Genomic DNA, 21016 nt, shown 5'->3' with positions numbered 1-21016 from the left:
ATATTCTATCTTTTATCAAACTACATGTCTACTTTCAATAAAAATGTACATAAATCTGAACTTAATGTATATGAATAAAAAAAAAAAATGTTTTCTTTTATGTTTATTATAGACCTATTCAAGTATAAAAATGGATGACGAAATGAATAAACAAAAAAATTAAAAAAAATTTAAAAAGAAAAACTAAAAAAATGAAATCCGGAAAAGTAATTTTTTTTTTTTTATATTTAGGTTGTATCATATAAAGAAAAACTCAGTTCTATTATAAAATCAAAAAAATATAATAATTTAACAACAGAATTTAGTGACAGTATAATTATTAGAGAAGCAGAAATAAATTATACTATAAAATGTCCATCACAATCTGTCAAGAATATTGGGTGGTTCAGCATTTCAAAACTAAAAAAATTGCTAATGTTCCGCCTCAGGAAAGGTGATATTAAATATGAAATCTTAAATAATTATGTATTAACCATTTTCAATTTTTTAGGTGGAAACATGCTGAATGTATAATCAAAATGACTCTGTCAGACCAGAAAAGCAACGACATAAATATTAACAACCAACTGCAAAAAACAATCGAAATAATTTTGGATTGGTTTATGGCTGATCCGAAAAAGAAAATGACGACAAATAAAAATTTAAATTGAATTTTAATTATATATTGAAATAATAAAAATATACGTTTATACTTGAATATTGCGTTTAAATTTTTTTTAAAAAAAATCTCGATTGAGAACTGTAAAAAATTATAAATAAATGCTATAAAAGTAAACAATTTATCATGCGATAATAAATAAAATATATAACCATCTTTTTTGATGTTGACTACTTTATTAAATTTTAAATTATAATAATATACAATTATGGGGTGATAAAATACAGTAAATTATACAATATATATATATTTAATATAAATCAGTAATGTTTATAACAGATAATGTTTGGGCCAAAACGACGATCGAAGGACCAGTTACAATGACATATAAATATAAAATTATAATTTGTATGTGGTGGGTGCCTAGAATTTGTGGGCTAAACAATTTCACCTACTCCCCGCGATAATGTTGGAGGTAGGCAACCCAAGGTTCGCAATTGACCGATAGCGTTCGGCGGCGGCTCTAGCACGACGGCGGCACCCGAAAGGAATGGAAACAATTTAGTTATACAAGGGAAAAAGGAATTTTAGTTTAATAATCGGGGGGGGAAGTCTCTGTGGTCGAATCGTTCTGGTGCAATGACCACAGAGCTCACACACAAATCGGACGAAATACTAAAATTAAACAATCAGGCCACACTTAAAAACTAACACTTACAACAATTTTGACGGCTGACGCTGGTAACTAAAATGGTAATGATGATTGAAGAATTCACGATGGATTACTGGAACAGGAATTAAACATCACAATACACACGACGACATATTCAATACAGATTATTGGTAATCAAATTAATTTATTGGTAACATGAAGTTAAATATTTGACACAAATCGATTTGTACGGCGATGGCCAGTGACAATAATAATAATAATGAATATTTATAATACTATAATAATAATAAGAAAGAATTCATTAAATATGAATAATACAAAATATCTCAATGACGAGAGACAAAAAAAAGTTACGTGGTGTTACAATAACGACCGAAAAACAAACGTGGACGAACGAATGAGAAAAAAAATAAACTAAAATGATATAAATATAATGAAAATAATTATCAGCGTTACATAATACGGTTGATTGGCAATAATATAAATAAGAATATAATATGCAATTAAAAATTCACATAAATACAGTTGGGAAGCCGGAAGAAAGAAGTAGATAAGGAAAAAATGGACAGTGCCGCCGTGCAGATTAACTCGCGTATGCATCGGTTTCTTCCACATAACAATACGCGCAAACATCACCGCCCACTTTGAAGGAACTTCAACAAGAAGACGGCACTGGACAAAGTTTAACTGCTGGTCGAGTTAAATCAGTATGGACAGTGGCCACACGAGACACACCATTTGCTTCAGGATGTAACGCAAGGATACGCCCATATCGCCAATACAATGGAGGAGTATTTTCTTTTATTAATACAAGATCACCTACGTTCAATGGTTTGCCGTGTTCTGTCCATTTTTTACGGAGTTGAAGAGTTGACAAATATTCATTTTTCCAGCGAGTCCAAAAGTGCCGATGAATATCCGATACCAAGCGCCAACGTTGCATTTTTGAAAGTGGTAAGTTTTCCAAACAAGGATCAGGCAGAGAAGTTGGGGGTTCCAAGTTTAAAAAATGACCAGGAGTTAAGGCTTCTAAATCTTTTGGGTCGTTACTTAAAGCACATAAGGGTCGTGAGTTTAGAGTGGCCTCAATTTTTGTCAGTAACGTGATCAATTCTTCACTAGTTAGTTTATGAATCCCGATTGAGCGAGAAATTAGCGATTTCGTAGACTTCACTCTGGCTTCCCAAAGACCTCCGAAATGGGGTGATGAAGGAGGATTAAAATGCCAAGTAATTTGAGCCTTCGATAAATGATTGCGAACTCGATCTTGGAACGTAGTTGAGGTTACAAGATGCTGTAATGGATTTAGGAGATTTACTGCGCCAACGAAATTAGAACCACAGTCACTATGTATTTCTTTAATCGGTCTACGCCTAGCAGCAAAACGAGTAAACGCGAGTAGAAAAGTTTCCGTAGATAAGTCGGAGCTGAGTTCTAAATGTAAAGCTTTTGTTGCTGTGTATACAAATAAACAAATGTAGGCATTTCTACGCGGTGAAGATTGACCACGCTGTCCTTTTAAAGTAATTGGACCAGCATAATCAACTCCCGTTACAGAAAAGGGTTTGATCTGTTGAACCCGGTATTTTGGTAGAGTTGCCATTTTCGGTTGAACACTTCGAGGTGGAGTTCGATAACACGGCATACAGAGACGGAGCCGCGATCGAATGGCTTGGCGAGCAGATAAAATCCAAAATTTTCGTTGTAGATGCGTTTGAAGGGCCATGGCACCTGGATGATGTAACATACGATGATGATGATCAATTATGAGATCTGTCAGACGATGGTGTGAGGGTAATAATACAGGATGTTTTTGCATGTATGGAATATCAGCATGACGGAGTCGACCGCCCACTCTGAGAAGCTCATCTCTATCGATAAACAAATCTAACATACGGAAAGGTTTCGAACAAGAATGGCCGTTTGACAATTTTGCTATCTCTTCGGCAAACACCTGTCGTTGCGTTACATAAATTAAAGTAGACAACGCTTGTGCCATCTCGTCAGCATTTATAATCTTCGTGACAGGAATAGATGTACGTGACCTCAAAAATCGCCGGCAATATGCAATAATGCGACTAATCTTTTGTAATGATGAAAACTTACTTAATATCTCATCCATAGATATATGTACTGTCATTGCAAGTAACTTTGGCCGGGACTCATAATCTAACGAGTCACTAACGATATCTGATTCCGTTACCAGGAATTGGGGCCAGTTTGCTGGGGGTTCTAACAAAAAAGATGGGCCAGTCCACCATAAGGAATGATTTATGAGCTCTGAAGGGAACGTTCCACGTGAAGCACAATCAACAGGATTTTCTTTCGTAGATACATGACGCCAGATAGACGGAGAAGTTAATTCTTGAATCTGACTGGTTCTATTAGCTATAAAGGTTGCCCAACGGTGTGGAGAAGAACGGATCCACGCTAAGGCGGTTGTGGAGTCGGTCCAGTCGTGCAGTTCATCGATTTTAAAGGTTCGGGCACACAGAACGCGGTCTGTCGCGGCGGTCAGCGATAATTTCCCGCGGCGGTAAGGCGGTAAAGTTGTATACGTAATATCGCATTATCTCCGTCACACAGAAGGCGGTCTGTCGCGGCGGGCTAGTTCAGATCGCGACGACAGGCGACAAAGTCGTACAAAATTACAGATTACCGCGCGGGCAACTTGCGGTCTGTTTATCTTGTTTACTTTTTACCTATGTAAAAATTGATACTATGGACGAAACTGAGATGCTGATTGAAGAAGTCAGAAAATATGTATTCTTATTCGATACATCTCACCAATATTACAAAAATGTTGTAAAAAAAGCAGAAGCATGGACTAAAATATCGGAACAACTGGGAATAACTAGTAAGTGTATAGTCTAATATAGTATAGTATAGTAAAATATAATAGAATATATACCTCTAAATTTTACATTCATTGTATTTATGGTAATTTGAAGGTAATACGTATTCACAAATTATTTTTTGTATTTTTATTCACTTGTAGTAAGTAATACGTAATCAAAATGAATTAATCTATTCTATGGTACATACGTATAGGACCAATACTATAGGACTATAGATAATAGATTTTATAATATATTACCAAGTTCAATTAGGTAATTCCTATTTTATAGAAATATTTTATTTTTATTTGCTTTGACAGACAAAATATTTTGGTATTTAATTTTATTACACGCTATTGATAAAAACTGTATACATATTCGTAAGATGAATTTATTAATAGTTTATTTAATAATATTACCGAACAGTGTACACCCGATATAGAAATAAATATTGAATACTATACTAAAATGCTAGATAATATTATATTCTAATAATAATACAATAATATTTAAAAGCATATTATTTCATTTATTAAAATAACTCGCAAACTGTTCTCGAATTTCAAATGCAGCCGTATTTGTCCTTCGATTAGTCGATCTCATGTCCGATAAAGCTCGAATAGTTTCAGTTTGCTCCTCACTTTCAATGAATGTGTTATTATTTTTAATCATAATGTAGTTATGTAGGCAGTATGCAGCTTTCACAATGCATTCGGCAGTTTTAACATCCGTTTCTATTGATCTTAGGAATACTCGCCACTTCATAGCTAATATACCAAACGCATTTTCGACCACACGGCGCGCTCTGCTTAGTCGCATATTGAACTTTTTCTTTTTTACGTCACTTATCATAGTGGCTTTAGGGTAAGGTCTCATCAAATAAGTTTGGAGAGCAAAACCTTCGTCACCAATGAATACGTGGGGAACAGGATTATCGGTACCTGGAAGTGGCTTCGAAGGTAGAATAGTTTTTCCATCAATGTACTGCTGAAAAAAAGCGGAATTTTCGAAAATAGCGCTGTCGCTGTGACGCCCATAGCTGCCAATATCAACTACCATAAACTTGTAAAACGGGTCTACTACCGCTAAGAGAACGATGGAAAAAAAATTTTTGTAGCAGAAATAACTTGAGCCACTATTACTAGGACATTTTACTTTAATGTGCTTTCCATCAATGCTTCCTAGGCAGTTAGGAAATCCCCAAACTTTTGAAAATCCCTCCACAGCTTCATTCCATATCTGTTCAGTAGGTGCAGGTAAATAAGTTGGATGTAGATTGTTCCAAATTTCTTGACAAACTTCTTTTATAATTTTTGAAACAGTTGATCGTCCCGTTCGAAAAGAAAAAGCAATACTTTGGTGGCTGTCACCGGTAGCTAAATATCTAAAAAATAAATAAAGATTCATAAAATACTTTTTAGATTCTTAACGGAGCGATGAATGTATTGATTTTTTAAAAATCATTTTAAGTTCAAATTTAGACAAAATTTATCAAATTTTAAATTATTTTGTAGTTAAAAATGTATAAAATGTTCAACTTTTATAGCTATGGATTGAAAATTTAAAACAAGGTTCAACGTAAATATGTTATAATATATTAATAACTTTATTCACAATAATATCATCGATTAATATACTTAGTAATATAGGCTGACTGACCGTCTTCGCTCAGAATAATTTTTCTTATACAATGATATGTAACTTACTGTACAGCAGAGCGACTCCCACTTACCCACCCTTTTTTAATATATTATTATCTTTTGTAATTTTAATCTCTCTTTTTTATTTTATTCTATTCAACCTCGTATTGTTTTAATGTTTTTCAGGTGAATTGGCCAAAACTAAATGGAAAAATTTGCGTGATTCCTATATGAGATTCAAAAAAAGTGTAAAAGGAGAAACAGGGCAAGCCAAGAAATACCATAAATGGCCATGGAGTAGCCACATGGAATTTTTAGATGATACTCTCAAATTTTGTCCTCCAAGCAGTAATATACCTGATATGTCAATAGGATCACCTAATAGACCAGAAACACCACCACAGGCGGCACAGAGTTCAGATACACATGAAAGTATTATTTCTCCAAGTATCAAACAAATGCCACCCCCTTTAACACCACGGAAAAAACTTAAGTCACATCATGAAGTTAATGACGTTGAAAAAGTTATCGACTATTTGCAAACAAAAAAAAGAACACAACTCGACGGTACTGATCATTTGTTTTTAAGTTACGCGGACACTTTTAAAAAATTTCACCCTCAAATACAAGCTGAACTTAAGATAGAGCTTGCAACATTATTCGCAAAAACTGAATTAAGAGAGCTACGTGAGCAAGTAAGACCAATATATTATACTGACAATTCAGCTACTAGTTCCCCAAATTCTCAGTATAGTTTTGAATCACAGAGCCAGCCGGATAATCTTTCGTATACAACGACGAGGGATGTTTATGAAAATGCGAGCAACATGGTTATTGGATTAGGGTTGCCTAACCCTAATCAATATATTAATTAAGAAATTTTACTGTCTAATGTTAAAACAAATATGTTTTATTTAAACTTTTTTTTACTTTAAAAACATTAATAAACTAAAAATAACTAAGATATTACACAATATTTTTCAATTTTAATAAATAAATAAGGTATAATCAGTTTTTTTATTTTTATCTATCTTATAATAAATGTATTTATATTTATTATTAGTTTAACTTTTGTTATATGTTATTTTGTGAAATTTACCTCAAACAAATAGCTAATCTTTCTCTTGACTCGATTGGTTCTCTCCAGTTTGTTGGCAATTTTGAAATATTTTCTTTTACTAGGTCATGTAATTCCTCGAAACACTCTCGTGACATGCGAAAATATTGAAAAAAACGATCTTCATGTGATTGAAGTTCAATACAAAGACGATGGTATTCGCCAAATGATTTTCTTTTCGTATTTATTTCATGCACCCAACATCGTCTTTTTCTTTTGTTTTGAAGGGCGAGTAGAAGAAGAAGTTGCTCTTCGTCAGAACTTGACATATTGAATAAATAATAATATAATGAAAAAAACACTGGAATATATCGATGATTTGTTTGTAACTATATGACTACAACCGCAGGTGGATATGTGACTGGCAAATATCATGTTTTTAGGCTAGACCGCTTATGAAAAAAAACGCATGGTGTGTGGCGTCACCAGATCGCTGACCGCCGCGACAATCCGCGACCGCTGACCGCCGCGACAGACCGCGTTCTGTGTGCCCGAACCTTAATATGATCACTGTATGTATCCACAACTAGACGAAGTAATTTTGCTGCCTGAACGGTGCCACAGAGTTCTAGTCGGGGAATAGTACAGCGTTTTAGAGGCGCGACTTTTGATTTACCGGTGATGAGTTGACAATTAACGGAGTTAGCTGTTGTTACACGAAAATATATGGCGGCAGCATATCCTTTTTCAGAGCTGTCGGAGAATGCGTGGAGCTGGATATTAATAGTAGCATCATAAGTTAATCGACGAGGAATTTTAAATGATTCCACCAAGTGCAGTTCAGTCTGATATCGTGCCCACACCACGGAAATCTCATTCGGAATCGGATCGTCCCATTTAACCAGCAGTCCATAGTTGTTGCATAATATGTTTGGTGAAAAACGTTAAAGGAGACAAGAGGCCTAGCGGATCGAACACACGGGCGATATCTGATAGAACTGAGCGTTTTGTTGGTATGCCCGATGAGGGTTGTGCCTGAAAATAAAATGAATCAGAAGGAGGATCCCACTTTAGTCCAAGCACTTTTAATTCTGGAAGGTCCCCACTGTTAAACAGCATTGAAACAGACATTGCACGACAATTTTCCGGTACGGCTTGTAGAATATTAGGATTATTGCTTGCCCACTTGTGAAGTTCAAATTGTGCTAATGCACACAAGTTAATTAGTTCCTTTTGACGATGTAATGCTTCAGTTTCTGAATCGGCGCCAGTTAAAATGTCATCGACAAACGTGTCATTGAGTAGAATATTGGCGGCTAGTGGCCATTCAGCACCATTTAGAATAACTAGATGACGAAGAGTACGTAATGCTTGAAAAGGTGCAGCTGACGTGCCATATGTAACAGTACTTAAATGATATTCATCAATAGGAGACTGAGTTGAGAAACGCCAAAAGATTCTGAGATAGTCTCGATCAGACGGTTGAATAAGAATTTGGCGATACATCTGTTTGATATCGGCCATAAAGATGAATTTCCAAAGTCGAGCTCGCAACAACACAACTTGGATATCTGGTTGTAATTTTGGACCAGTATAAAGACTATCGTTCAACGAAATGCCGGCAGACGTACGTGCCGACGCATTAAATACCACACGCAGCTTGGTGGTTTTACTCTCAGGTTTCAGAACACAGTGGTTTGGAATGTAATAATTTAAAACATTGTCTCGTTCATGTAATGGAATAAGTTCCATATGTTGAATAGAACAAATTATAACAATTTTGATAGTAATTCATTTTTTTCTGTTTTTCTATAATATTTGAATCCAGTGGCGGCTCGTGGGGTTCGTTGAAGGTGGGGCACAAATATTTCCTTCTTTTTTCACTATGAGAACTTTGAACTTACCATCAATTCCTGTTGATTTTTTAAATGAAATAAAAATTTTTACCAAAACCTTATACTCTTATAAAGTATCTTGCAAAACAAATAATTAAAAAAAAAATTATGGTTTAAAAATAAATATTGAATATAATTATTATGCCGTTATAATATAATTATAAGTTGTAAGTACTTTTAACAATTAACACAATATTATACAGTAGTTATATTTTTGAATTCCAAATCGATCCGTCTGTCTTTTTTCTTCATGAATACTTTGATGACTTCTTCATTAAAATTTGATATTTGGTTCACAATTTTCTTTTCAATTGATAACATCGCTAATGCTGTTAATCGCTCTTCTGCCATACTATTTCGAAGAAATGTTTTTATCCTCTTCAATGTCGAAAACGATCTTTCTGCTTCTGCAGATGTCATAGGTATTGTTGCTATAATACGTATAAGTTTAAATGTTTCTGAAAATATTTGTTCCAAGTTGTTATCAATAATAAACTGTAGTAAATTAACAGCACCTATTACGCTACGAAAATCTGTTCGTTTATATATAAGTTCCAATTCAGTTTGAAGCTTCCTTTTATTTAAAAAAGGGTAAGCTTCAATTGTTTCATCAACATATGTTTGTGGAAAACTTTTTTCATACAAAGGAAATTCAGTGGACATAAATAATAGAGACGCGTTTAAGAGGACGTGTCACCAAAACGGTTACGCGTGCAACGACCGGGAGGACGCGCTGTTAGGTGTTTTCACGATCCGCAAGCGCGCGGCGTTTATGTCACGCCCACTTTATAATTCGTAACGACGGCGACGACTAGTGCTCGTTCAGGAGCGCCGTTTATTTGTCTATGAATGTTCTTCCGGTATTAATCGTATCAATATAAAATTCATTATACGTAAATGTTGCCGTAATATTTTCAATACCTATGAACTACCGATTACAATTTAAGATACTGCTTACCTAAATTCATGTTCCAATATATAGGTTGTAGAAACTGTATTATAACATAACTTAATTTGTACTTAAAGCATTATAACTCATTCAAATATAATACCTATCCTAAAATATAATTTAATGAGTACCTGAATGAATACAGCGCAATCAAATTAATATTAATTTGACGTGTTTCATCTTTTATGCTCCTTTTTTAAATATGGATTTTTAATATGATAATAATTAATAAAAATAATATACATAATAATAATAATACATATATACATACTTACTTGTACTTACAATATTCTAAATGACTAAAACTAACGTATACAAATAAAAACGAGTAAAATATTTTTTTTTAGTAATATGATTAGTGATAATAATATAATAAACCTAATTTTATTTTAAAATAGCTGTTTTGAGATTTTCATTTGCTGTAAAATTATTTTTGACTCTCTTATGTCTGATTTCATAAATCTATATTTATAAACAGGATCCACGATTTCTGGCTGCAAACAGTTTAGATAAAACCTATAAGTATAAAATTTAATATTGATATACTTCCTATATTTTATTAAAAATTAAATATTGGATTTAACAAAAGTTAAATCAATATTAATATTCTAACAATGTTTACGTTTTTAATTTATCGACCATATGTGTACTCCAAAAATCATCATATTTTATTATCTGGACTGACATCCAATAAGTCGTGTATATAATAAAAAAGCATTGATCCTTTTGGGAAATATGCAGTTGTCCTTGAATTTGGTAGTAGTAAATATGATTTTTACTTAATACCAATTTGTTTTCTTTGATGAAACAATACTTCAACTGTGTTAATATTATAATAAATAAATTAGGTTTTAAAAAAATAAATAAGGAAAGGTATTTTTTTAGTAGGAAGCCAACCTTGCCAGTGGATACAGCCTCTATCTCATTTTCCGTGTCTTTTGCAGCATAAGGACATTTAATTTCAACAATAGCAGTATCCCCAATAATTCCATCTAAAATAATTTTGAAAAAAAAAATCGTAATATTAATTAATTAATTATTTTATTATGTACTAGAGAAAATAGTAGGAAAATCAAATCATGTTAAACCTGGACTAGCAGCTAAATATGGAATTTGCGTATCGATCAAAAGACCACATTTTTCTATTGTGTAACCGAACTTTTCTTTAAATTTTGTTTTTGCCTCATCTTCCATATCCCTACCATACTGGACAGACCTATAGAATAAAAAAGTATAGAATCTATTAAATAAAAAAAAAAATAGTACCTAATAAAAATATTCTTAATATTAATAATGCACATTTTAGTTATAGTGCAGTATTTTAAGTGTATAACATTTAACTAACTTGCTATTGAATGTTAGATATAAGATTGAATGCACTATATTTTTGCAACTAGTATTGCGACGCATTTTGCATACACGACCAAAGTTACTAGCAGTGAGTCGGATCATCCTTTCTGCCCTCCAGTTTTCACTTTCGGCTTGATATCTTGTAGTTTCTTCTACTGTGGTGCGGTTGACGTCATGTAAAGTCCTTTAGAAACGAAATTATTGAATAAAACGAATAATAGCTAGCCAAGGTATTGGGTATTCAGTATTTTTATCATTGTTTGTATGTAATAGGTGCCTATATAGTAGTATAGTACCTACTTCAGAAACTGTTCCATATCTTTTACAAACGATGGATCATCGACTTCTCTTATACCTATATTAATAACGTAAAAAATATGACAGTTATTAATTAGGTATAATTAAGTTTATTTATTACAATTTACAATAATATGTGAGCTTATCATTACATACCGTCTAATATGTCTGCGTTACCATAGTGTTCGTCTGGTTTGAAACTAGCTTTTGGTCGCTTTAATTTATATTTAAGTTTGGTCGAAAGTTGTCTTCGTTTTTGGCAAGCAGAACGTTTTTTTATTATTTGACTCAAAAATGATTTAGCTGTTTTTCCTAACAAAAAATTAATTAATAGGTTATTTTATATTTGTATATAATAATGAATTATATAATAGTAATTTTCAAAAAAAAAATGTTATCTCACCAGGACTTGTTTGAGTGATGTTTTTTTACAGCTCTTAAATACTCGCTAGAATTAAAACTAACCACGGCTGCTAATATCCTTGTATTATAAGAACTCCTTTGAGTATAATTTATTCTTTAGCCACCAAGAAATTTATTAATAACACTATTAAATTGTTCGCAGACGTTGTTGTCTACGTCCAATATAAGGCTCTTTGCATTATTAGCCAAACGAGGAACAATTATATTAATTTCTTTGGCTATACTTTCATTTTCATTTGACTTGCAGTTATCAACTGAGTTATGTACAGATTTTTCACAAAAATAAGGAGCACATTTTTTATGGCAATCAAAAAGTCGATGGTTGGGTGCGTTGGTTATGTCGTATTTAAGATCTAAAAAGCCCCAAATAAATGAATAAAATGTAATAAACATTAGGTACTTACTTAAAATTTTCTGTTGTAATGGTTTTTCCTCAGATTTTCTATACTGTATAGCTTTTGTTATATCAGTTCTAAGCCTAACGAGGATATCAGCAATTTTTTTTCTGATCGCAAAAATTCTGTCCGTTTAGTGAGTGCAGACATTTTTTGGGAATAGTTCCTAAGCATATGATTCCTGCATTAAATTTTTTCGACTCTTAGGCTCGCACCATACGGTAGTATTTCATTTAGCCTTTTTGTGACACTACTGTCACCATCACCTAAAACATTTTTTTTAAGTTTTTAGATTCTAAACGAAGTGACTACGAATACACGAATATTCATAAGTTGTACTTATTGCCATTAAAAAAAATCGTAGGTCACATTTTAGATTCTGAGCGGAGCGATGAATGTATTGGTTTTAGTGGGTTTTACTATGATGTATGTTTTTTTTTTAATTAATTTTTTTTTTTTTTTTGTGTCTGTCATCACGTTTTAGGACAGTAAAAATGCTTAGATTTTCTTAAATAGTACCTTTTCTGATAGGAAAGTGAATCTATATAGTACTTTGGGGGATCGAAAGTAAAAATTTTTCAGTAGTTTTCAAAATTTTCGTGAAAAACCAATGAAAAATTAAGGAAAAAACGGGAATTTTTACGCAACACCGATTTTTAACAAAATCGATTATGGTTTTTGGTGTAACTCTAAAACAAATGACTGTAGTTACATGAAATTTTGACTAAATGTTTATATAAGCAGTTTATATACTCCATAATAATTTCAAAATATTTTGACTTATTTTAAGCTGTTGACAGACATTTTCAGTTTTCAATTTTTTTAGTTTTTTTTTTATAAATGTCAATACAATTTTATTTGGTGGTCCAAAAAGTCTAAAAATTTAATACAAGGTTCCTGATATATTGATAGAATAGTAGTTGAAAAATATTGAAAATACACAGCCACGATTTTTTTTAATAAGCATTTAAATTTCAAATTTTGACAAAATTTATCAAAATCTCGAGAATTATCAATCATTGCAATTAAAAAATTATAAAATGTTCGGTTTTTATAACTAAGGGTTGAAAATTTAAAACAATGATCCTCTTAAATAATTCATACTGTAACCGAAAAATCTAAAAAATGTATAGGTTAATTTTTTTTGTTCATATACCTAGACTGACATACCGCCTCCACTCAGAATCGTTTTTCGTATACAATGATATTATATCATTGGATTCAAATTTAATACCACCCATCATTAGTGACCTACTTGTAACCTATTGTACAACAGAGTCGTTTTTATCGCAATAAAAAAAAAAATAAAAAATGATGAGTCAAATTTTGTTTATAAGCATAAAATGTCCATTACACACATTTTTTTTTATGTAATAAACGTAAAAGTATTTTACCAATTAATTTTGAATATTTAACGCCATGCATTTCGAAACTCTTGGTAAAACCTTCGGCTACTCCGTCCGCTTCAATACTTGTAGCACCGTGTTTCCAATTCAGGAAGCATGTGTGTATCGGTTTTTCAATATTTTTATTAGAAGCACGCTCACAAATTACGCAATATCGATTTCTGATTCCGACAAAAAGTATTTTTTTTGTTTTGTATCCAATAATACTTGCCTAAAATCACGTAAAAATTAATTAAGATTAGTTATAGATTTTTCTATTAATTTAATTAATAGTTATTTGAATTTGTACGTTTTTAAATTGTTTAAAATACTTACTACTCCGGAAAAAGCATCGTATTTTGTTTTATAGCTCCTCTTGGACCACTGAGCGTCCGCAACAACTGTAATAAGTGGTATACCATTATTATCAACGGAACCAGATTCTATAGCATATTTTCTTTCTTCATCTCCTGCCGCTTTCATTTCTGACCAAGCCGTGCCTTTTATATCATCTTGGAGAACTGACTGAAATGAATGGTACATTTTTGCAGACATGTATGGTATTTCTAAACCAGCAGAAAATTCGGCTAGTTGGGTATAGCCAATTCCTACAATAAATTACTATTTAATTAAAACAAAATCGCAAAGCATTACATTTAAATCAACATTTTAATTACCAATTGCAATAGTGCTATTTACAATAGCTTTATTTATTGACCATTGATTTTGAAGATTTTCATCAAATTTTGAAGAATATATATTTTTTTGAATATTGCACATTTTACATTTGAATAAAAATTGTGAATAGTAACCTCTCCTAAATTCCGATATATATTCCATGTTCATAAAATTACATCCAAACATTCCTTCGTGAGTACAATCAAGTATTTGACTAAAAACATATCCGATGTCTACAATCCTACACCCATTTATTTCACCTGTTCTTTCACTAGATAAATATATAGGCGATTAATTTTAATTTTAATTCATAAAACATTACGGATGGTAACAAAATTCTTACATGAGGCTTTTTTCTACCTCTAAGACTGAACTGACAGTCAGTTCGTGAGAGTCTATAAATTCGTCCTGGATTTTAGCACATCTATACATAATGAAAATATTGTCTACACTACAATTCATTTAAAATACATAAAAAAACTACAATATGATTTAATATAAATTTTACTCGAAAGGTGAATTTATTTCAGTAGCCGTAAGTTTAACAGCTAATTCGGCTTCATCAAATTAGTTTTGTACTTGCAATTTCAATTTTGGTGTACTTGTCTCTGCAGCTGTAAATTCTACACAACTCGCTATTTGTGGTGAATTAATGCAAAAATCACTGTAGCAACACCACCATAATATTAATAAAAATTTAAATAAACTGCTACCTAGTTGTCTCTTTACAAATAACAAAAATATGTTTTAGTTTTGAAACTTTAATTAAAATAAATAGTACCTACTATAATTTATAAATTATAATACTATATCAGAATTTCATTTCAAAATATTAAAATATTGAACTTACCTTTCATTGTCATTATTTTTACGATTTACCAGAATACGAGTTAAACGTTTTTTGGTAACACGTTTAACATAATTTTTTTTGTTTCCCATGCTAATATTTCGTTATTACAAAATAGTAGATAGGTAGTCGGTAAAATAAAATATTTCGTGTACAAATTAACAAATTAAAGTCGTGAATACAAGTTCACGTGTCTTCAATGACCACGGTCCACGAGCAAATAATTTGTTATAAGTTTATAACTTATAATTCAATAATATACTATACATTTTATAGTATACAATATGTCAATATACCCACAAATAATCAATGATATTATTATATCTACAATGGTTTCGTAGTAAAATATTAAAAATAATTATTATTATTGCTATGTTGCCTTTATCTATAATTGCAATATTATTTATACTTTGTCGCTGGCGGTGAGTACTTCTCAAAAACCAGTTATAAACTTGGAGGCGGTAGTTTTTGCGGGTAGGGGGTAACGAACGTTATCGAATGCTGCCGTAATAGAAACAAAGCAGCACTAGTCGGCCGTGAATTGTCCTTTTACGGCATAAACTTGGAACGTTTACGGCACACTTAGATTTTAAATCAACCACTCTGCAATGGATTTAGAACAAAAACACCTATTACCGAAATGAAAGCTTACAATATTTACGAGGGCATCTCATGGGGCATTTTCATTATGTTAATTACACTGTTTGATATTACATTTATAAAAAACGTTTATTTTTAATTTTTTAACGACTGTATCTTTTTTTAAACTAAATATTTTATAAAACCCCGATGAGATGCCCTCCAAAATATTGTTTTATTCTATTTTTATAATAGGTGTCTTAGCTCTAAAACCACTCAGGAACAAGTAATTTTGAATCTACGCAAGCGTGTTTTTAATACCGAAAAATGACGGTGCGACGCCCTCTTAAATGAGCTTTATATTCGAACCTATCTTTAACACAGACAATAAGAATATCACAGACTTCTTTTGCAACACAAATTCTAGAAAGTAGTGTATCATCATCACGTTTTCTTTTTTGTCTACATTGAGTTACTTCACCTGGCATTTCATTTTGAAAATTATCGAAATTTCGTCTTTCTTTTTGAATATTTTCTTCAAATCGAGAAATGGCATTTTTCACTTCGGTAGAGTCAATTTTCCGTTTTTGCAACTGGTTATATAATATATCTACATGTGGCATTAAAAAATGAAAAACATTTAACCAAAATATAAATTTTTCATCATTTAACATTCTACGTATAGCGCACGCCTGATTAATTGCAATATTTTGATTAAATGTATTTTCGATCTCTTCCATACATTCTATTAATAACTCACGATTTTCGTGTACAGTATTAACAATACGGCTTTTGAAGTTCCATCTTGTATTTGATGATCGAGGGTTAACAACTTTATCCAAAACGGCAACTCTTTGCGGAGAATTAGAAAAAAAATTAGTTACATCAGTCAAGTTGGAAAAAAAAATTCTTACATCACGGTTGTGCATTGTAGCTTGACTTAAGATTAAATTTAACTGGTGGGCATAACAATGAACAAAATGTGCATTTTTATATTCATCTTTTATGAGTTTTTGAACGCCGGAAAGTCGACCACTCATCACAGCAGCTCCGTCATAACTTTGCGATATTAATTTGTCGTGGTTTTCTGTTACTTCTTTTAAGTTATATTTTATACACTCTGATAGTGACTTTGCATCATGTCCAGATGGATTAAAAAAGCCCCAAAATCTCTCAACTGGCGTACCATTGGATAAAATATAACGAAATATTATGGACATTTGAAATTGTGCTGATACATCTATCGTTTCGTTAGATATAACAGAAAAGAAATCAGCGTTTTTTATTTCGTTTTTAATATTTTGTCGAATAACAAATAGCTTACATTCCAACATTTCATTTTGAATTATTTTAGAAAGGCCTTTAAATACTGTAGACTGTTCGAGGTGTAATTTTAAAGTGTTATCCAATTCAGAACTAAAATTAATAAGTCCGCGAAATATTCCTGGATTTTCAGAATCTGACTTCTCATTATGCCCTCGAAGAGCAAGTTCAAATGCACCACAAAATTTAATACAATCAATAATTTTAGATAAAATATAACGGTTGTTAGTTACAGTTTCATCATGTTTTTGTATACTAAGCCTAAATGCATTTGAAAGTTGTTGCCTTATATCTTGTTTACCCAAAAGTTTCAAATTTAAATGAGCATTTAAATGTAAAGTTGATTTTATGTGTGTACTCATTTTATTGTTCAAATGAGCTAAATCATTTATTCCGTTTTGTGACCAATTTTTATCACCAGAAGTACGACAAAAAAGTATACAAGGAAAACAAAACAAACGGTTCGTTTTAGAACAACCACATAACCAATCATGTTTTGAATAAATGTCTTTATTAAAACTTCTTTTAAATTCTCTAGACTTTGTTTTCTTAATTTGTATTATATTTAAATTTGGCATTGGCCTACCTTCTTTTTTTATTTCAATCTTTTTCTCAAGAGGTAAACTTGAAAAGTGGATATTCAATAAATGCTCGACCGTAACATATGTATCCATGATGACAAATAATAAAAATATTTAATTAATTAGGTATTAATCACAATACACTATGCACCATACACTAAATAGTAAAAATACTTATTTTATAATATTATAGAAAAATGCACCGATAAGGCGATAAATGACAGTACAAAAGTACTAAACGTTTAATAAAATAAACAAAACACACTTAACAGAATTATTAGAATGAACAAATAATAATTAATTGTTATCTTATCATGTTTTCAAAACCGGCGACGGTCGACAATAACAATACGAAGGCAATAGAACCGATAAAATATTATAAATCGTAATAAAAATAGAATTCGGGCACAATCGGATTGTGCCCGGCAATGCTGTATTAATTCGTGTCGAAAAGTGAGGGAAATTTAGTACTGTTGATCGGATTATCCGGGCACAACGAAGTTGTGCCCGCCGCCCAATGCGTATATATAGTATACACGTACCGTATCTAGGAGCACCCGTATTTGATAAAACATTGTTTTCGATAATATTCAAACTACCAAGTACCAACTTATATCATGATGGAAGAAATACTTATTCAATATTAATTTTAATAATTGAATATACATTTTTCTTCTTTCTTCTCAATTTTTTAGGTGGGGCACGTGCCCGTGTACCCTATAAGCACGAGTCGCCACTGTTTGAATCTATACAAATTTGAATTTGTTTTAAACGACAAAGATGAATAATACTTAATGCTAAAGTATTATTATTCAATTTTAATGTGATTGAAGAGTATTTTGCATTTATTGAATAACATAAATTGTCATTTCATTGAATTAAAGACTTGTGCCGTGCTTGTACATTTTTTAAAATCAAATTAAAATTAGACTCACGCATTAAATCATTCCAATTTATCAAATCCAGAGTTAAAAAATTTCTGTTTGATTCTAATAATACAGCAATTGAAATTTCTTTTCCAATTAAATATCTAACTGAACCATACTTTTTATTATAAATTTCAAATTTTGATTTAGCAACTATTGGAACTGGAACTAGTGAAGACATGTTTGATTAAACGCATTAAAAAAAAAAAAAAAATTATAAATATTGTAAAAACGTAACGGAACTCTTCTGATTCTGGTAGATGTACGTCTTTTTATTGTATGACTTTTTTCTAAAATACGTTTAATTAATTTTAAAATTTTAATATAGTTAACACAGTCTAAATCTTTTGATGTTGAACACATAAGTAATGTGAATAAAACAATTTTTTTTTTATTTATATACCAACAAAAATAAAAGTGAACATTGTGTTCTAATGGTTTAAGACGTTTTATTTAAACACTTACCTACATTAAGAATTATATCCCTACCTATTAAATTATTATTTAAACCTAACATATTTATCTTTGAAAGTGACGCCTTATACCTTTAGAACACAGTGTTCACAAATAAATTGAAATGAATTAAAGCATTTAAGTAGTAATAATTATTATTTTTACATATATTTTCAATACATACAATTTTTTTTATTTATCAACTTCATCATAACAATTATGCATGTTACAACAGTTAGAATTTAAACCCTTTTATTTAAATGAACTTGTAACTTCGTTTATAAAATTTATACCTTTACTTAATAATAAGAATATACATTTGTTTGAAAATTTTGAATGCTCACGATACAGACAATCTCCATTAACCCAATTACTTAATATTAAGCTGCAATAGAAACATTGAACTGAATCTCTGTTTTTACTGAAAAATCCTGCCTCAGATAATTTTAATTTATCAGGTAAAGCCGATGGTTCTTGAGTGATTGAAACCATTTGTAAATGTTGCATACTCTGGATGTTGAGAACTTGGATAGTTTTTAACTGCGTTTAATAAATTATTAAAATCACTTGTATAGTTAACGTGATACATTACAATAAAACGATCGATTTACTCTGAGAAATGACAAACTTATACGAATACAGACAAGTTATCGAAACACTAGTTTATAGCGAACTGACTCTAATATAAAAAAATATTTGTTATAAATGAATAATATATGAAAAAATGAAAATAAAACAGTGCTACACTATGATATATAAAATATTTTCCTACAATAGACTTTTAGTATAATCGTAAAATATCATTTGTGATCATGTTCCACAAAAACGATCGGTTATGGGTACGATGAGTCTAGCGTGCAGATGGAAAAGTTCCAGTGACTCTTTAGAGTTCGACGTCGCGAGTATATCAGCCTACTATTAGGTGTCCGACGTGTGCCGTTATAACAACTCTTGTCGAATCTGAATCCGATTATTCGGTGGTTGTGACGTTCGTGGATTATTTTACAGTCTATTCAAATGTTAAATCGAAATGTGTAAAAATAAATGTGAAAATTATTTTAGTCAAACAAAAAAAATGTGAAAAAAATATTTAATGTACATTTTTATACGGTAACTAAAAATATTTTACCGTGTGTCTGTCGATCATATATTTTGAATCTCTTTGTAAAAAATGGAGCCAGAACATACATAGGTTTTTGAAAAAATCGTGAGCACGGTAACTAAAAAAAGTTTACCGTGGGACTGTCGGTCAAATATTTTGAATCTCCCTGTAAAAAATGGAGCCAGAACATACAAATACATACTACTGTCATGCCTGAAACGCGCAAACCTAGTAACGGAATCCGATAATAGACAAGATTCATTTCATCACCAACATCATGGCCGGGAGACAGCTGATGTCGGCGGAAGAAGTCGAGAGGGTGACGGTGGCGGCACTAAAAACCGACCCAAGGCTGTGGGTGGCCTACAAAAGGGGGAAGGCGGACAAGGCGGAAGAAATTCGACGGTTCTTGACACCAACACCGGTGAATCACCGTCCTCGGACCGCCGCAAGCTAGTGGAGGCGCAGAAGAGGTCCCAAACCAAGCGAGCCGGCCCCAGCTAATAGTACCGGCTACAAAAGCCGGCACGCGGCTCGGATTGCCAAAGCACCTCGGAGGGGCCCCTCGTCGGTGAGATGTCGGAGCCAGCAACACCCGGGTCGGAAACACCTGCGAGGGCAGACCAACCGGAGGTTGCGAGCAACTCGGCCGGCGCTCAGTAGTCGATGGAAGTCGACGATCGGGTGCTGGAAGATCCCGAGCCGTCTCTTCCGATCGAGGAGGACTTTCCGTCCTTCTACACTTGCTCACCCCCCACCTCACCAAGGGAGGACTAGGTAGCACTGTTGTGTCACGACCGACCCCCAGGGGTCCGGAAAAGCGACCACGGTCACGACCTTCCCCCTAAACAGCAAACACCAGCAGGACCAGTCTGTCTACCGAGCCGACCACACAATTCCGGATCTCATAACAGACGGACCGCACAAAAGAACCACAATATCGAACACGGGTGGATAGCTTACCATGCTGGAGCAATACCGCGACTGGCGGTTTGAGGGGGAGTATGACGCGGACCCGTGCGGCAGCC

General features: G+C 32.3%; 5 protein-coding genes and 2 pseudogenes across 5 annotated transcripts; 1 reads left to right on the top strand and 6 right to left on the bottom strand.

The window, feature by feature from the left end:
* Positions 1–344: 344 nt before the first annotated feature.
* LOC112691008 lies at positions 345–650 on the top strand. The gene is made up of 2 exons (XM_025565120.1): positions 345–433; positions 491–650. Exons 1-2 carry the CDS (start codon positions 351–353, stop codon positions 648–650), a joined length of 243 nt encoding a protein of 80 aa, XP_025420905.1. The 5' UTR covers positions 345–350.
* Positions 651–1926: 1276 nt separating this feature from the next.
* On the bottom strand, positions 1927–3411 carry LOC112691007. The gene has a single exon (XM_025565119.1). It carries the CDS (start codon positions 3409–3411, stop codon positions 1927–1929), a length of 1485 nt encoding a protein of 494 aa, XP_025420904.1.
* Positions 3412–4633: 1222 nt separating this feature from the next.
* LOC112691006 (protein ALP1-like) lies at positions 4634–5515 on the bottom strand. Its single transcript, XM_025565118.1, has one exon. The coding sequence runs from the start codon at positions 5513–5515 to the stop codon at positions 4634–4636; it is 882 nt and encodes a 293-aa protein (XP_025420903.1).
* Positions 5516–7702: 2187 nt separating this feature from the next.
* On the bottom strand, positions 7703–8557 carry LOC112691005. Its single transcript, XM_025565117.1, has one exon. The coding sequence runs from the start codon at positions 8555–8557 to the stop codon at positions 7703–7705; it is 855 nt and encodes a 284-aa protein (XP_025420902.1).
* Positions 8558–10500: 1943 nt separating this feature from the next.
* On the bottom strand, positions 10501–11472 carry LOC112691015 (annotated as a pseudogene).
* A 59-nt stretch (positions 11473–11531) lies between these two features.
* On the bottom strand, positions 11532–14587 carry LOC112691014 (annotated as a pseudogene).
* LOC112691004 (zinc finger MYM-type protein 1-like) lies at positions 14517–17600 on the bottom strand. Its single transcript, XM_025565116.1, has 3 exons — positions 16283–17600; positions 15925–16213; positions 14517–14601 (listed from the first exon to the last, which is right to left on the bottom strand). The coding sequence occupies exons 1-3, from the start codon at positions 17598–17600 to the stop codon at positions 14517–14519; spliced, it is 1692 nt and encodes a 563-aa protein (XP_025420901.1).
* Positions 17601–21016: the final 3416 nt, after the last annotated feature.

This window comes from Sipha flava, unplaced genomic scaffold, assembly GCF_003268045.1.
Source record: "Sipha flava isolate LNK unplaced genomic scaffold, YSA_version1 545_pilon_pilon, whole genome shotgun sequence".
Classification (NCBI taxonomy): Eukaryota; Metazoa; Arthropoda; class Insecta; order Hemiptera; family Aphididae; genus Sipha; species Sipha flava.
The sequence above is the reverse complement of the archived record's forward strand: the minus strand, read 5'-3'. Positions and strand labels throughout refer to the sequence as shown.

Excerpts from the sequence above, each read along its gene's own strand:
- LOC112691007 (XM_025565119.1), bottom strand. The coding sequence starts at position 3,411 with ATGACAGTACATATATCTATGGATGAGATATTAAGTAAGTTTTCATCA.
- LOC112691006 (XM_025565118.1), bottom strand. The coding sequence starts at position 5,515 with ATGAATCTTTATTTATTTTTTAGATATTTAGCTACCGGTGACAGCCAC.
- LOC112691004 (XM_025565116.1), bottom strand. The coding sequence starts at position 17,600 with ATGGATACATATGTTACGGTCGAGCATTTATTGAATATCCACTTTTCA. Across the intron at positions 16,214-16,282 it reads TAATCAGGCGTGCGCTATAC|ATATATTATATAACCAGTTG; the intron begins GTAGAATGTTAA and ends TGCCACATGTAG. Across the intron at positions 14,602-15,924 it reads CGTCGCACCGTCATTTTTCG|ATGTGCTAAAATCCAGGACG; the intron begins GTATTAAAAACA and ends CATTATGTATAG.
- LOC112691005 (XM_025565117.1), bottom strand. The coding sequence starts at position 8,557 with ATGGAACTTATTCCATTACATGAACGAGACAATGTTTTAAATTATTAC.
- LOC112691008 (XM_025565120.1), top strand. The coding sequence starts at position 351 with ATGTCCATCACAATCTGTCAAGAATATTGGGTGGTTCAGCATTTCAAA. Across the intron at positions 434-490 it reads AATGTTCCGCCTCAGGAAAG|GTGGAAACATGCTGAATGTA; the intron begins GTGATATTAAAT and ends TCAATTTTTTAG.